This window comes from Pteropus medius, unplaced genomic scaffold (genome assembly GCF_902729225.1).
Source record: "Pteropus medius unplaced genomic scaffold, Ma_sr-lr_union100, whole genome shotgun sequence".
NCBI classification, from domain to species: domain Eukaryota; kingdom Metazoa; phylum Chordata; class Mammalia; order Chiroptera; family Pteropodidae; genus Pteropus; species Pteropus medius.
Window position 1 is genome coordinate 20730032 of NW_024349802.1, and position 17627 is coordinate 20747658.

The following is a 17627-nucleotide window of genomic DNA, read 5'->3' on the forward strand; positions in this document are numbered from 1 at the left end:
TCTCTGTCTTTGGATTCCACTTTAATAACCTATCAATAATTTATGTGGTCCCTCAATTAAGAGAAGACAACAGCTTTTCCTTCAAATGTCTCAGGAGATATATCACCCATAAGTACCATATAAAGTGAGAAGAGGTCATCTCCTGGGGCTGTGTGGAGGGAGACTGGGTCAGGATCAGCCCTACCGCCACTTAGTGTCTGTCTGTCTGTCTGTCTGTCTGTCTGTCTGTCTGTCTCTCTCTCTCTCTCTCTCTCTCTCACACACACACACACACACACACACACACACACACACGCACTCATGCACACACACATTCATTACAACAAGTTAACCCCTTTACTAGCTGTGCATGACTTCAGTCCTAAAACAGAACAGTATAGTGGTGAAGTGTTGAGGCTCTAAGTGACTCAACCTGGGGTAGGAATCCCAGCTCCGCCATTTCCCGGCTGGGCAACCTTGGGCATGGTCTTGAACCCTCTATGAGCTTCACGTTTCTCACCTGTAGAAGGAGCAGATAATAGTACCTACATGATATAAGGTTGTTGGTGAACATTAAATGAAATGAGACATGTAAATAAAGCACTGAGCACTATATCTTTAAATAGAGGTCATTGCTATTATTATTGTTGTATTATTATCATCTCTATGAAAAAGTAAGCTCTGTGAAGACTAGGTCATTGTCTGCTTTGTTCAGCACTATATCCTCATCACCTAGGACAGTGCCTGGTGTATAGTCAGTGCTCAATAAATATTTGGAGAATCAATTAATTATCGTACTTCTTAGAAGCATGGCTTATTCTCTCTCGATGTGATTTTGAGAACCCTCCGCTGACTTCCCACAGCACCTGAATACAGGAATTATCACAAGAGCTTCTTATGTGCCAAGCATAGGGTGAAGGACCTTATCCTACATTTATTTCTTTCCTCTGCTCCCTTTGCCTTGTGGATTCCTTGAGGGGACAGAATAGAAGTTCTAACCCAGAGTAGGTGTTCAGCAAGTACTTTCTGGAAAAGTAGATAATTGAGCAGCCCATTTTACACATGAGGAAACTGAACCCCAAAGGGTTAACAAACTTGACCAGAGCTGGGCGAGGGGGAGGTTCTGGTCCCCAGAGGGCCAGACCATCACTGCACCACCCTCCAGCACCGATGACTCAACATGAATGGGTCTGGCAACACCAGTAGAGAGTGAGCTATTTAGCCAGAGGAAGAGAGAACTGTGTGCTCCTACATCAGTCCTTCAGACACCTGCCTGATCATGTGGGAGGGTTACCTATACCACTGTGAGGTGCTTTTTATTAAAGCAGGGCTCCCTCACAGGTAGTCTTTCAAATGTCAATTTTAATTAAAATCCTAATCCTGATAAACACATCACAGATTAAACCCAGCCAGAGCAGCTTCCTGCTGGGTGAACTTCTCACATGCTTCAACAGACAAAATTGTCTTCAGTAAAAGGGCATGTGTGAGAACATCCAGTCCACCAAGCAGCCTCATTCAGAGAAGAGCGTTGGCCATGGTTCCCAATGTCACTGATTCCAGGCTCCCAAAGACAGCCCAGAGTAGAAACGGCTCAATGCCAGTCCCAGATCAGCTGCTGATATGGAGTTAATGCTTAGCCAAGAAAATCAGAGCATCATCAGCATTTGAAGGGACTGTGGAGATCTTCCAGTCCATATCATTTTACAGATGGAGAAACCAAGTCCTAGAGAAAGAAATGGATGGACACCCGTTAGTCTCAGGAACCCGGATCTCCTACCTTCAAGCTCAAAGCCCACCCTGTTCCTCACCTTGGCTTTGCCAACTGGTAGCTATGTAACGTGGACCAAATCCATTTCCTTTCTCAGCTTCAAATTCCTTATCTATGAAATTGAAGGAGTTGGACTAGAGCAGTGGCCTCAACCTTGACCACACATTAAAATCATCTGAGGAACTTAAAAAACTTTCAGTGCCTAAGTTTACCTGAGACCAATTCATCAGAGCCTCTGGACATGAGTATTTTATAAAGCTCTTCAGATGATTCCAGTGTGCATCCAGGATTAAAAACCAATAGACTCAATAATCACTAAGTCTCTCTGGCTCTAACATTTTATGGAAACCTCTGCGTATCACATACTCCCATGCCCCTCCCCCTCCACACACCTACCCCACAGTTGATTTGAGTAATTCCTTCTTATACCTCAAGTTCCAGATTAAATATCCCTTCATTAGCCTGAATGAGGGATGCATTAACTGAGTTCTAGCCCTCTCATAGCCTTCACAATAATTATATTTTGTGGCTATCTTCCCAGAGTCATACCAGAGACTGAGTATAGTGCACAGATTCTAAGATGTCCTCCAATTATCCTCTTCTCCTATTCTCACAGCCACGTATCATCCTCACCCCCTCACCCTTGAGTGTGGGCAGGACCTATGACTTCTTTTGTACAATATGGCAAAGGTGACAGGATTATGTTATATAAAATCATAATGTCTGTTATGCTAGGAAACTCCCTCTCTTCCTGGCTTTGATGAAGCAGGTGGCTGTGTTGGGGAGGACCACATGGCAAAGAAATGAGGGTCTCCTCCAGCCAACAACTAACTAGGAACTTAGGCTCTCAGTCTTAGCCTGTAAGCACCTAAGCCTGCCCTGCTAACTGCTACATGAGCTTAGAAGTGGATCCTTCCCCAACCAAACCTAGCTGACACCTTGATTGACACCTTGTAGAGGACCCAGCTAAGCTGTGCCCGGACTCCTGATCCACAGAAATTCTGAGATCACAAATGTGTGTTATTTAAGGTGCTACATGTGTGGTAATATTGTTATGTGGCAAGAGATAATAGATACACAGCCTATCTCTTTCAATTGTACATCCTTGTCTTCTAGCACAGTGCAGGGCATATCGCAAGGTCATCAGAATGATGACATTAAGTCCTTTGAATTCAACATTTGCCCAACTCTTTTTTTCTTTCTTCCTCCTAACGACAAGCTAATAGCCCATAATTCAATGTCAGACCATCAAACAAGGGCTGTACTCTCAAACTGTTTACTCTCAAAAGGGAAAGTGGGAAGCACACATTATGATGATAATTGTGATCCAGCTTAATGAAATCAACGTGCGGTTAAATAACTATTTGCTGAGTGTAAATTTTTAATTGTTATTGATGGACCATTTCCTTTACCTGGTAAATGCAGCAGACAGTGCTCCAAGCAAGGAGCAATCATGGCTTTATCGATCCTCAGACATTCCAAAGATACCGGGGATGTCATTGACCACTGTGGGCTGGCCTTTGGATGACACTGACTCTCAGTTAAAGCCCACACCTGGACTCTCCCACGCAGTCTTGGCTTTTAGGCCTGCCCATGTCAGCTGCTCAAAGTTAACTGCTCTTTGTGGTCTGAACAGCAGCAGAAACTTCCAAGGGTAAAAAAAAAAAGCAGAATGCATACTCACTTTTCCTGCTAAGGCTACTGCCAATCTCATGCTGCTCTGTCCAGTCTCCACAGGGCTTTGACAGGACTCTGCAGGCTCAGGAACAGCTCTGTGAGGTTATTAGACTTTCCAAGGTCATTTGGGGAGTCATAGACAGAGTGAGACAGGATCACAAGGCAAGACCTCACTGGCCTCTGTTTGATTTCAGGGCAGCTTATCAAGAACACTGCTGACTGGCACTCAGATAAAATTTGAGTAAATTGAATGTAACTAGGTCATCAGAATTAGCAGAAGTTCTCCACGGAGCCTGCTTGAATGCATGGTGGAGATCCCTGGGGAAAGGGTGGAAGGACTTTCTTGGAGAATATTTGTGGCTGATGCTGGGAAGGCAGTGTGTGGTCAGAAGCCCAGGGCAGAGAGAGCTGTCTGGGCCTCTTTTCTTACCCTCACTCTCTTCCTTAGTCTGTGTTGTCTGTCTGTCTGTCTGTCTTGCTCTCTCTCTCTCTCCCCGCCTCTCTCCCTCCTCCTCTCTCCCTCTCTCTTCCCTCCTCTCTACCTCTCTTTCTTTCTCTCCCTCCTTCCCTCTCTCTCTCACTCTCTCCCTCTCTGGCTCTCCACCCCTCTCCCTAATTCTCAATTTCCTCATCTGCCTCTGATTATGTCTCAAGCTTATCATTCAAAGCTCATTGCCCAAAGACCGTAGATGCAAGTGTCTTGCTCCTTCCTCCCAGCTGGCCTACTGAAGGAGTCCTCCATGAGGACAGGACCTACTCACAGCAATAATGATAGGAGTTCCTATTTTATGACCACTTACCATGTACACTGTGCTAGGCTCCTTACACACGTGATCTCATGACAGCCAATGAGAATGGTTCATTACTGTTTTACAGGAAAAAAATCGGAAGTTGGTCCTTTGAAAAACTGATAACACTGATAAACACCTGGAAAGACTGATCAAAGGATAAAGAGAGTAGGAACAAATAACCAATGAAAAAGGGGATATCACTATGTATTCTACAGAATTAAAACTATGATGAAATGGTAGTGTCAACTATTTTACATCAATAAATTTGAAATAAGTTAGGTAAAATGAACACATTTCTAGTAAAACACAACTCACCAAAACAGATGCAAGAAGAAATAGTCTGAATAGGCTATTCATAATTCATAATTAAAACTCTCTCTCAAAGGAAATTCTAGGCCCAGATGGCTATGCAGGCAAATTCTATTAAATATATTATATAAACTCTCCCAGAGAATAGAAAAAGAGAAAAATATTTCTCATTATTTGAGACAGACTACTTCATTGTATGATACATAATTTCGATACCAAACCCTGACAAGGATAATACAAGAAAGAAAAATTACAGACCTACCTCACTCATAAACATAAATGCAAAAACCCTAATCAAAATATTAGGAAAAATGGTTCCAGCGACATATAATTAGCATATATATGCTAACCAAATTGGGTTTCTCCCTGGATGCTAGGTTGGTATAACATTAAAAAATTAGTCATTATAGTTTGCTATGTTAATTGAATAAAGGAGAAGAACCAGATGATACTCTCAGGTACATAAAATGCATATGATAAAATTTACTATCTAGTCATGATATAAGACTTTGAGAAAACCAGGAATAAAAGGGAATTTACTTAATTTAATCAAAGGTGTCTAGACAAAAACCTTCGTGCAAATATTCTATTTAACGATGAAATGCTGAGAGCTTTCCTTTAAGATGTGGAACGTGCCAAGGATGCCTGCTATCCCCACCTTTGTGCAACATTATATTGAAAATCTTGGCTGGAGTGGTGAGATAAGAAACAAAGTTAAAGGCATAAGGACTGGAAAGCAAAAAAATGAAATTGTATAATTTGTATTTGATATGATTGTATACAGAAAGAATTCATAAGTCTCCATTGATAAATCACTTATACATAAAAATCAATAACAGGTAGGCTACAGACATAAATCTGAAAGTCAAAACAACAAAGCTTTAAAAAGATAACAGAAAGATATTCCTATGAGGAAGAAATTTTTTTTAAATAATATACAAAAAGCACTGATCACAAAGGAAAGGTACAGATTTGACTACACTGATACTCGGAACCTCTGTTCATCACATGGTATTATTAAGAAAGTGAAAAGGCGAGAGCCCTGCACAGAGGAGAAGCAGATTATCTGCAAAACTCGCAACTGACCAGGGGATCATATTCTGAATATACAAAGAACTGCTATAAATCAATAAATAAAAGACAGCTCAGAAGAAAAGCAGACAAGAGTCTTAAACAGGAATCTCACAGAGAGGTTATTCGAATGACCAAGAAATATAAGAGCAACTCAACGTCATTAGTCACCAGAAAATGCAAATTAAAACAACGATGCAGTACTACCACATTCCGTATATCTGATAGAACGGTATAGACACCAGAATGGCTAATTTTTTAAAAAGACTTATAATACCAAAAGTTAATGCAAATACAGTCATAAGAACTCTCTTGTACTGCTGATGAGAGTATAAATTGAAACAACCACTTCAGAAAACTTATCGACACTTTCAATGACCTAGCGATTCCTTTCCTACATACATGTCCGATAGAAATTTGTGCACATTTGCACCCATAAATATATATAGGAAAGGAATGTTCATGGTATTACTTATTTTTTATAAGAGCTAGAAACTGGAAACAATCCAAATGTCTGTCAAGAGAAGAATGGATAAACAAATTGTGACATGTTTATGCAATAGAATATTACACAGCGATGGAAATGGATAAGCTACAACACAGCACATGCAACAAACATGTTGAATGAAAAAAGCTATACATACTGTATGATTCTGTTTAGCTAAAGTTCAATATTAGACAAAACCACATTTTAGTGTTCAGGGATGCATCTTTAGGTAGTAAAAATATTTAAAAAGCAAAGAAATATCAGTCAATTTCTACTCGTGAAATAGAAACACCATCACACAAATTATTTTAACAGAATTTTAAAAATCATCCATTAGGTATTTAAAAACAGAAAAGGCAAAAGCAGTTCACAAAGGTAGCAACTGCAAGGAAGCAGCTATCTAGGGGAACAGAGGATAGAGGCTGGAATGATTAAACCTTAGAAACTTGGAGCTGGGACTGGCACTTGTGAGGAGGCGGGTGCCGGCCAGCCAGCAGGTGCTCATGTCTCTGAAGGGGCACCAGGAGACAGTTTCTGTGAGTGTTGGAAAAATTACAAATTGGAGTCAACTTCTGCTACTGAAACAAACTGCCCTGCAGTGGTGTAGCTGACAGGCACAGAGGGTGAATAGGGGAAGCAAGTCCTTTCTCCCTCCTCCAGGCTTGCTGTCTCTCTATTGGCGGCACCTAAAAGGAAGCTCGCTGGTAGAAAAGAAAAGTGGCTTATAGAGTCCCAGCCTTAGCATCACAAAGTAGAGATTAGAATGGTGAGCTTGAAGCAGGGAGACAAGAGCTTGTTAAGCAGCACAGATATGATTACCAAGAGGTCAGGATACTGGTTACTTTAAGAAAGGAGGGAGATGGTGTGCCCTGGAGGAACCATTTAGGGATGAACTTCTTTCTAGGAAGCAGGCAATTTTTTATTTCTTAATGGGGCTGGTGGTCACGTGGGTGTTTGGTTTATAATCACCCACCATGCTATATACCTATGTTCAATGTACTTTGCTGTGTGTGTTATTTTTCACAATTAAAAATGAAGTAAAAATTTTAATGGAATAGCTGGGGGAGGAGAACAGTGCTGCTGTAGACTGGAAAGTCTGAGGAGAGCTGTCTGATAGGGGGCTATTTGAGCCTAGCTTGAGTAATCGGAGGGATCAGCCATGTCCAGAGCCTTTCTGGCAGAGGGTGATGGGTACCCTACATCTTATGAATGCAAGCCTGGCAGCAGTGTGCAGCTGGCCTGGAGGAACAGGAGGGACCAGAGGAAGGAAGGCCGCAAGAGGCTGCTGCTGTGGAAATTGTAGGGAGCAAGCAAAAGTGGGCCTGGCTTTGGGGGTGACCCTGGTAGTCAGGTGCTGATGAGGCAAAGCATCTAGTGGCTGAGCAGTCACTTACCCATGGGAGGGCCAAGGAAATGCAGCTTGCCACTCTGACCACACACCTCTTCAGTCCCAGCCACCTGGAAAACATCCCTAAGTGCTGAGAGGAGATTCTGGGGCAGAGAAGCCAGCAGATGGACTGGCTCCAGAGAGAGTCCCTGAGATTTCTGAAGCAGTTCCAGTTGGCTTTCCTGGAGCTGGCAGAGGCTTCCAGAAAGAACAGCAAGATTCGATCTTGTGCTGTCTCATTTCCCTCTTTCCTCTCTCCTTCCTGAAGCCCTATCGTTCTTACTAGTTCCTTCTCCCTTCCTTCTTCTTCTCCCTCCCTCCCTTGCTTCCTTCCTCCCTCCCTCGCTTTCACCCTTCTTTCCTACCTCACTTTCACACATCAGCTCACCCACAGACATAACACCATGTATATAAACATACACACCCATGTGTCTACCTTCTACACACACATTATTCATGTCTCCACACACACACACACACAAACTGGAACACAATATATGCAGGTTCATTCATATACATCTCACATGGATGCCTCGTATGCCTGCAAATCACTTTAAAGTTTAGCCTTCAGGTTCATAGCCTCTTTGCAAGTCCGGTGAAGAACTTGAGACTCAGAGAAGTCGAAGAATGTCTTCAAGGTCACAGAGCTGAGAAGTGATAGAGTATGGACGAGCTCTCAGGTGCAGATGAGGCTTCAGCTACACCCTCCTATCCCGCATGATTTTAATTGCATTCCAAAGTGGCTACACCCACCAGCAGTGGTTGATAGCATACATTTCTTCATATCCTCACCGTTTTATCAAACTTTTTTTGCCATCTGATGGATTAAAAATAGCATGTCATTGTTTTAATTTACATTTTGGAGGGAGCTTTCTCAGAAGAATTCCTGGGTCCCAGTCTCAACCATTCTGGTCTGAGGCTCAAGAACCTGCGTGATTTACAACCTTCTCAGATGATGCGAAGCAGGGTATGGAAACTAGTAGCCTAGTTTCCATAAGGGTGACATTTCTTCCAGTGCTATTGCTCTGTGATCCTGGGACACCTGCCTCCTCCCGGCTGGAACTTGTTTAGGTCCAGTGTCTACACCATCTTTGCCACTTACAATGCTTTTTTCTCCACAAGGGAAGATTTTTAATACAGAGGGAGTCCTGGCAAGTGTGGCCACTTACTAAGTTGGCTCTTGAAATGGTATTTCAGACGTCTCACTGGAGAAATCCTACGCCTCAGAAAGAAGAGACTAGCATGTGCAAACAGTCTGTTGTTTGCTCAGTACCATGCTGGGCTTGCTGGATACAACTTTTACGAGGTCATTTAAACCTCACAACAATTTGGGGAAAGTATTGTCCGTATTTTACAGATGAGGGAACTAAAGCTCAGAGAGCTCAGAGACTTAGTAATTTGCCTAAGGCCGCACAGCTACCCAGGGGCTTCTGTCCAGATCTGTCTGGCTTCAATGTCTGCTCTTTTCATTGTCACCTGCCTACAGATTAGGGTTTCTTAGGAGAAAAAGACCGTAAATCGCCAGTGCCTCCTTTCCACAGATGCTCAAAGGATTCTGCTCACTTTGGCTCCCAACTCACACACCCTTCCTGCCTGAACTGCCCTCCTGACTCTTGGAGGTCTCTGGAAGGTACAAGTATTTCATGGAAAGAGTATTATTTTATCTTACTAAGCATGCAGTAGTTCGTTTGATTCAATCCTAGAGAGTTGTTCCTGAAAATACGGACTGGAGAGTAGATGGACTGGGAATATGAAAAAGGGGATGATTAAGTTCTATCTCTGATTATCTCTGCTGCTTCTGTACTCTGGGATTCATGTGGAGAAAGAAAAAAGTAAAAGTGACTTGTCGCACTAATTATAATCAGTTCTTCAATTCTTGAGCTTTTTTTTAATCTGGGAAATTTTGAAAGAATGGTATATACCAAGTAACGATTCAAAAATATTTGTCAAATTTCTTAATAAAATAAGCAACATATTGCACATTTAAAGATGAAACCCCCTTGATTCTACATTCCAGATTTCATTTCCTCCCCACCTCATCCCCTAGCAACCTCAGTCATCAATTCAGTTTATTTCTGCCTAATTCGTGTTATATTTATTATCTGTACATATGTGTTAAATACATGTATCATGAACAAATAAAAGTTAAAAATTGAGTTTATATAAATGGTATTATACTGTATCATTCTGCTCCCTGCAGAGCTCTTTAAAAGTTAAGAATCATGTCTTATTTAATCTCTGCATCCCTGGTGGCCTTATTCATTCTAAATGCTCATTAAATCAGGAAGGGAAGGAGGGAGGATGGGAGGAAGGAGAGAAAGTCTTTTAAGTCAAACCTTTTTGTGAGGCTCCCAATTACAAGTGAGGGCGATTACAAAGGCCTGCCACGTCCTCCATGCCATGAGTTCCCTGACTCTGAGAACTGTTCACGTCCCTTTAAAGCAGACATCCTCCAACCTTTGATCTGCTCACCATCCTCTTCTCCTGAGAAGACCCAGCCATGGCTCCAGGCCACATAGAAGTTCCAGGCCACATAGCCGCCTAACGTGCTTAGTTCCAGTGTGGCCCAATCTCACTGGTCATAAATCAACCAGCCAAGGCTGAAGTTTGCATTACTCTCTCTCTCAAAAACCCTCAAGGATTTGGGGAATTTGCTGCTAGTTCAAACAGTTGTCTTTCCTCCTTTCCTTCTCCCACTCCGTCTCTGTCTCTGTCGACCACAGAGTGCCTTTCTCGATGAATGTCTCTGCCCCACTGAGTATCCTTCTTTCTGAGTATCCCTCTCTGTCTCTGATTCAAAATTATGCCTGCCTTTCTTCAGGCCCAGCATCTACCTGCTTGCCCTTCCTCCTTTCCTCCCCTGAGTCTAGCTGCGGCCATAGATCCAGGATCCCAGCTGGGCCGTAGATCTCCCCGTTACTGCTGTTCTTTCCCTCTCACTTTTAAGAATGCTTTTTATGGTGGCTTCTAGCACAAACAGCTGTTGGAGCTTGTTTGAGAAAACCTCCGGGAGCAGATGCTCTGGCAGTCCACAGAGTCGTCTTTCCTCTGCAATCCGAGATGGATGTAGGAAGAAATTCCTTCATTCATTAACCCATTAAACAAATACTTACTGAGTTCCTATGATGTGCCAGTCTCTGAGGCGGATGCTGGGAATATAGCAGTAGGTAAAACAGCCCTTATAGAATGTACAGTCTAATGGGGGAGGTAGATATAAATCTAATGGTCACTTAAATATATCATAAATGATGATCAATACTATGAAAAATGGCCCACAGTGTTCTAATAGCAGTTAATATCTATTGAGTGGTAATTATGTAACTGGCACATTGTAAGCATTTCACATATGCTTATCTTAACAAACACTTCCATACTTCTATTTTACATATGATGAAACTGAGCAACAGAGTGGTTAAACAACTTGCTCATGTGCACACAGCTTGTGAGTGGGAGGGCCAAGATTTAGACATAATTTGGGGGTTGGGGGAGCAAGAGGAGGCAAGCCTTCCCAGAGGCTCAGTTTCCTAAAGAAATTAAATTTTCTTCCCTAAGATCACATAGAGAACAGGAGGCAGAAACAAGAAAATAATCCAGCCTTTGAATCTCAAACTAATCCAGTTCTAAAGTCAAATAGGCTGGAATGTGAAGACCGACTCCATTGATAAACCCCTGGGATTTCCTGGAAAATAGAGGGTGGGGGTGGAGAGATAGTGGGGAAGAGACACTTGCTACTAAGATGAGCCCGTAGGGGTTGAGCCTCCTACCCTGGGACATCCTTGAAGGGAAGACCGAATCGTGTTCTCCATTGCATCCCTAACACTTATTATTGAAAAATAAATGCATGGACAAGTTGAATTAAATGTAAGTAAATTAAGGGAAAAAGATAGAACAGATGGAAACTTCATGTTTATTCCAGTAATTTCATTTCTTTCCACTCTCACTAACACCAGCCAATAGTGTGGAAATATCCTGCCAGGTATTTGGCTGGGTCAGTTTCTACCCTTTCTTTCAATCTGCATATCCAAAATGTTTTCCTGCTGTTTCATAACACTCTCTTTTATATATATAGAGAGAGAGATATTTTTTCAGTTTTTGCTGATTCAATTAAGAGCTGAGTTTGATCTAGAAACCTTACTTCTTAAGTCCCTTTTGATAAAACGAGTCCCCAGAGTACCTATCTCTTTAAAACCTCTTTATGAGTTTTGGAGCTGAGTAAAATGCCAACCACTTTCAGGATAATTACACTGGAGCAGACACATTGTTCCTGGAATCTGTTTCCCAATCTGGGTAAACAGAGCCTGGTCCTTTTTATGTTCTTGTAATATGCACTGCTTCCTCCTTCATTTTTTTTCTCTGTCTGGAAAGCTGCCTGTGGGTTATTTAATCTCTGGACCCGAGAAGGAGAAAAGACTTATTTGGGAAAGCATCTTCTATAGGAAATTTGGCTATGAGGGGGCCTTTGGCTGTGGGCGGGGCTGACTTTGCTGATTCTGCTACATTCAGTGGCTTTCTCTGTCTCACAAAGAGAACAGGAATGCCAAGAAGCACTCAGCAACCTTAGAAAAGAATCAAGTGTACCCACCAACTCAAGAGCCTTTAGGCTGAAACAATCAAAGTAATGCCTGCTGTACCATCTTTTTTACAGATGATGTGTTGGATAAGAACACAAGTGGGGATCAAGCCAGTGGTTCCAGCCATTTAAATTAGCTGTGTGACCTGGGACATGTGACCTAAGCTCTGGTGGCATCAATTTTCCCATCTGTGTAATGAGAATAATAATATTATTTATCTCAAATGCTTATTATAAGAATAAAATTAAGCAATACTTTTAGAACAGTGCCTAGCATATAATAAATATCTGACATGATGACGATGACAGTGATTATGATGATGATGATGGTGATGGTAGTGATGACGATCTGTGAAGTGCAAAATACTTTCACATTCGTACTTGTGTGTGATCACATTTTCCTTGCTGTCCTAATAAAAGACCTGAATGAGAACCACATTCTTCTGACTCTCAGTCTCTATGCTCCTTTATTCTGGGCCATTCCAAAGGGTTTTGACTTATTCTCTGTGACTCCCAGGACAAGGAGAAAGAAGCTACAGGAAGACAGATTTCGGTCCAAAATAGGGAAATTTCTTTTTAAAGGTTAGAGGTATCAAAAAATGACTGCCTCAAACAAGGAATATGTTTCCCGTCCCTGGCAGCACACATGCAGAGGTTGGCCAGCCACCTGCAGAGGATGTTGTAAAGGAAATGGAGATGTTAGACTTGGTGGCCTTCCAATCCTGACAGTCTGAGTTTCTCATATGAATAGGAAGTGTTTATTTCTGCCAGCCTTCCACCTCCATACTCATTATTTTTCTGAGAAATCCCATGAGGCTTGAGAGTTTTATCTGCAGTTCTAGCCCTCACACTCCAACCTATTTGACTTAAGAACCGAATTTTTTAAGATTCGAGAATCTGGATTCTAGTCCTATTTCAGTTTCCTATTCTCTAAGGAGATCCCAGGAAAGAAAATTCTGCAGTTTGTGCCTACCCAGAAAAAACTCCCATTTCTGGAACAGCTCCTCCATTTCCCTGTGAGGACCACTCCTCCCCTACTCTCAGTCCATGTGGCTCTAGTGAGATTGTCTCAACTCCATGGTCAGCACATGACTCAAGTCTAACCATGAGCTGTTCCAGCCCCCTGGCTACAGTAATTGCTTCAGGAATGGGCATCTGATTCAAATTGGACCCATCAGAATCCATCCCTAACCTTTTGCTAGAACTGTTGAGAAAGAGATATTTTTTTCCATGGAGGTTGCTAAGCTGGTAAAATGCAAGCCTGGATTTTCTGGGGTCCATCACATGGGCAGAGCACGCCTGAAAATGAAGTCAATACAGAGAAAAGCAAAGCTGAGAGGTGGTGAGAACAAATCCTGATGATATCATTCAGTGCCTGGCTCTAACAGTACCTGAAATCAGACCTACAGCGAGAGTTTTTGGGTTACGCTAACCAATAAATTCTGGTTGTTTTGGTTTTTAAGTTTTTGATGATTGCATTTATTGTTTGTTTCTCAGATACATTTGACTTGGATTCCAACCACCCACAACCAAGAGTTTCAACAAACACCTGTGACAGTGTACTGCAGGAGGTAAGTCTTGAGCTGCACTCTTCCCTGTATCAAGTATACCTGGTAAAATCTAGTAAAGACTGAAAATTATTTGATATGTCACTTTGCAGAAAACCTTTAGAGTCTTAACCAGAACCGTCAATGCCTTAATGAGAGTGAAATTGGGGGCCACATCAGTCATTTTCATAATTATCTCTTCTATTCCTTATGTATAAGTCTAGTCTTTACCAGCATATTCAGGGTCTGCCCCTTCTTCCTTTTTTGGTGAATGAAATTAGCACTTATCCACCAAATATTGAAAGCACTTATATGCCAAGTGTTATAATAGATTATGTTTGGAAAACAAATATGTGCAAGATATTAAGAAGCTCACAATAAAACCAAGACACACTATTTGTAGTGAACTTTTATGTAACCAATGTGCCTGGCATTTTACTGCTTTAAAAAAAAACCTCACAGTCGTACTTTATTAGTTTCCTTTTGCTGCTGTAATAAACTACCACAAACTTAGTAGTTTAAAACACACAAATTTATTTTCCTGCAGTTCTGGATATCAGAAATCTGAAATGAGTTTCACTGGGCTAAACTCAAGGTATCAGCAGGGCTGTGTTCCTTCTGGGGGCTCTAGGGGAGAATCTGTTTCACTGCCTTTTCCAACTTGTTCACGGCCCTTTCTTCTATCTTCAAAGCCAGCAGTTTACCATCTTCAGTCTCTTCTCTCTTTCTGACTCTAACAATCCTGTCTTCCTCCTATAAGAACTCTTGTGATTATATTAATCCCATCTAGATAATCCAAGATGATCTCCCCAAGTCAAGATCCTTAATCATATCTCCAAAATCTATTTTGCCATTTAAGGTAACATATTAACAGGTTCTGGGGATTAGGATGTAAACATCTTTAGGGGGCCATTATTCTGCCTGTTACAAATAAAAATAAGTGTTATTATTATTATTGTCCCAATTTTATAGAGAGAAAAACTAAAGCTTAGAGAAGTTAAAGTAACCCTTCTGATAACTAGTTAAAACCAGAGCCTTCATTCATTCCCAGGGGGTTCTGATCCAGAGTCCACATGTTTATTCATTGTTATTTTCTCTGCCAACTTAAACATTTATAGATTTTAAAGTCACACTGAACTGGGCAAGTCACTTAACTATCTTGTGCCTTACTTTTGTCATCTGCAAAATGGAGCTAATAATATTATGTTTATGAACTTTTGAGGTTATGCGTGTGGCACTCTTGGTACTGTACCTGACACAGGGCAGGTGCTCAATATGTGGCCACCACTCCTAAAACTGTTATGCAAGGAGTAAGGATGGCAGGGACCTGAAGAGACAGATACAGTGCCTCTGAATGTGGAGAGGAGTCCTATTCAAGGAGGAAATGCTCACCTTTGGCTGAGAAGAATTGGGTCTCCAAGGACAGCTGTGGGACTCAGGTTGTGGGGGAGGAGGGAATGCTTCCTGCCTGCTTTTAGAACACAGATGAACACAATGCAGTATATATATATATATATATATATATATATATATATATATATATATATGCCTTACTGTTAAATTGTGTGCACCTGAAACTTACTGGATTTCGTTAACCAATATAAAAAATAAATAAAATAAAAAATGAACAATCGTAAAAAAAAAAAAAAAAGAACACAGGTAAGAAGACACCTAGCCAGGTTCAGACATCTAGAGGAGCAAGCCTAGGGCCAAACAAGACTGGAGTGAGGGGCTCTCATTGTGATTGGTGGCAAGATGAGCAAATTTTTAAAAACCTACCATCCCCCCCACCCATTACTTTCTCAGATGTTTAACAACAGGCATGTCAACCCAACGAATCAAGACAAATTATTGGCCAGGCCCCACTTTGAGAAAATGTGCTTGGGGAGCAGCCACCCGCCTCAGCCCTGCAGAACTTTGCTGCCAGGTGGGCCCTCCCTCCTTGTCCCCTGCTGAGCTGGTTTGTGACAGGGGCCATCTTGCAGCAGAAGGACAGCAGGATTTATCACAGCCCTAACTTGCCCATTTGTCTTCACTCGGAGGGTACTGACGGGAGTTTCCAGGGACCGCACTGAAGCATACTTGAGTTCTTGACAGAGACACATGGCTGTGATTACACGCGACGTTAGGCACAGTTACTGCAAGGCACAGCACTCCAAGTCCTCTCTTGAGCACAGTCTCAAACTGACTCTACAGCCTTTTTTGCTTCTAGCTTTTATAAATTATGTGTCTGGATATTGAAGGAGGGGAAGCTCCTCTTTCTCAGAGGTGGAAATGGGTGTTGGCACAATTGAATGGGGCAACTGGGAATGATCTTCATCTCCAGCTTCCTGTCCTAGGACACAAAAGCATTCATTCCTTTCTCAAACATGATACTCAAACCGAGATCCCCTCGGGAAAGGGAGTGTGAAGATACAATGTGAAGGAAAGACAGAGCGTTTCCTAAGGTGAAAAGGAGAAGAAAAAGAAGATGGAATGACAGAGATTTTTAAGGCCATGAACTCCAGCTCCTGAGCTAAGGTTTGATTTCTCTCCTATCTCTGTCAGGTATTTATCTGGCATTTGCTTGCACACCTTCATTGACGGGGCTCTCTTTGGGCAGCTTATTCTATTCTTGGGCAGCTTTGACTCTTAGAAACATTCTTCAGATTGAACAGCAATCTGCCTCCTGCAGCTGCTCTGGGTTCAGCTTTTCAGGCCACTTTCCTACTCGCAGCCTTTCTCTAAGAGTTGCTTGCCTCCTACATGAGAATTATCCGGGAAGCTCTTGAAAATGTAGACTCTTGAGCCCAACCCCAACCCGCTGAATCAATTGCCTGAGGCAGGGACCTAGGGATCCACATTGGTAAGGATGCATGATCTGTGAGAGTTGTGGACACTTGCAATGAATTAGAAGGGTACCCACAAGCCAAGGCCATCTAAAGGAAAAGTCAGGAACCCAGAGGACAAACTTCTCCAACTTGTCAAACTCTGCCAAGGGAGGGGCTAATTGTGGAAGAACTCCTAACAGCTAACACTGCACCCACCTGCGCAGGCACAGACCTAAAGGCTTTGGCATAACCCCTCTATATGTAGGCACTACAATGATCTCCAGTTGACAAACAAGGAAACTGAGGTTTAGAAATGTGACTTTGCCCAAGGAAATACGTCTGGAAAGTGTCAGTGCTGAGGTTTGTCTGACTCCACACCACTTACTACCATCTGACAACCTGATGGGAACCCCAGATCTAAAACTCCCGAGGTCCAGACTTCTTCTTTTATCTCCATAAGCAGACTCTAAGTTGCTGCCATTGAACTGTAGAACTAGTTTTCACCCTCACCTCCTAGGAGGAAAGAGATTCCTCCAAGCTCTTTTGAAGAGTACTGGCCAGTCCCCAAGGAGGAGACTACTTGGCACTTCCAGGTGATGATTCTGCCCTGGGGAACAACACAGACCCTGCAGCAAATTAGCTGCAGCAAATGGATTCAGGGGACAGAGATAGCGGACAGAGATAGGTGAGCAGCCTACGGAAGCAAGGGAGCAGTCTTGCTTCCGTAGGCTGCTCACCTCACCTGGTCACTCCTATAGACAGGCCCACACCAAACATGTCTGAATAATTAGAAGTTATAAATTAAGGTAAATAATAAAAAATACACGTTCTATCTTATTACCTTGACAAATATTCTTTCATCGTGGCCTGGAAGGCCAAGTTCACATTTGGACTTTGAAGGACCTCCTCCTTGGAACATGGCAATGTGGGAGAGCTAGCTAGCCCCCAGCCCTAGCTTCAGGCACAACACCTTTTTCTCTCTGCCCCCAACTCTGCCCCACACCCAAAAGCCTCATGTACTTGTAGTGTAGACACCACAACCTGCACACCCCATCTCTGTCCACCTATCCTGCAATCAATTGTACCTTGGCCCCCCTTGTGCTGGGCAGAGTAATATCAGGGAGTCTGTCTTGCCCTGCCTGCTTTGGTCATGGTCCCTGGCCCGCTATCTCTGTCCCCTGAATCCATTTGCTGCAGCAGCTAATCATAGGGGCTGGGATGGGAAAGGGCT

The 17627-nt window shown here is 42.5% G+C and overlaps 1 protein-coding gene across 1 annotated transcript in view; it reads left to right on the forward strand.

Moving 5' to 3' along the window:
* Nucleotides 1-17017, forward strand: part of MFAP3 (microfibril associated protein 3) — a 100605-nt gene extending 83588 nt beyond the window's left edge. The window contains exons 6-7 of the mRNA XM_039836669.1: nt 13537-13610; nt 15926-17017. Coding sequence (XP_039692603.1) covers nt 13537-13610; nt 15926-16009 — 158 coding nt within the window. The 3' untranslated portion in view covers nt 16010-17017. The remainder of the gene's footprint in view (nt 1-13536; nt 13611-15925) is intronic.
* The last annotated feature ends 610 nt before the right edge of the window (nt 17018-17627 follow it).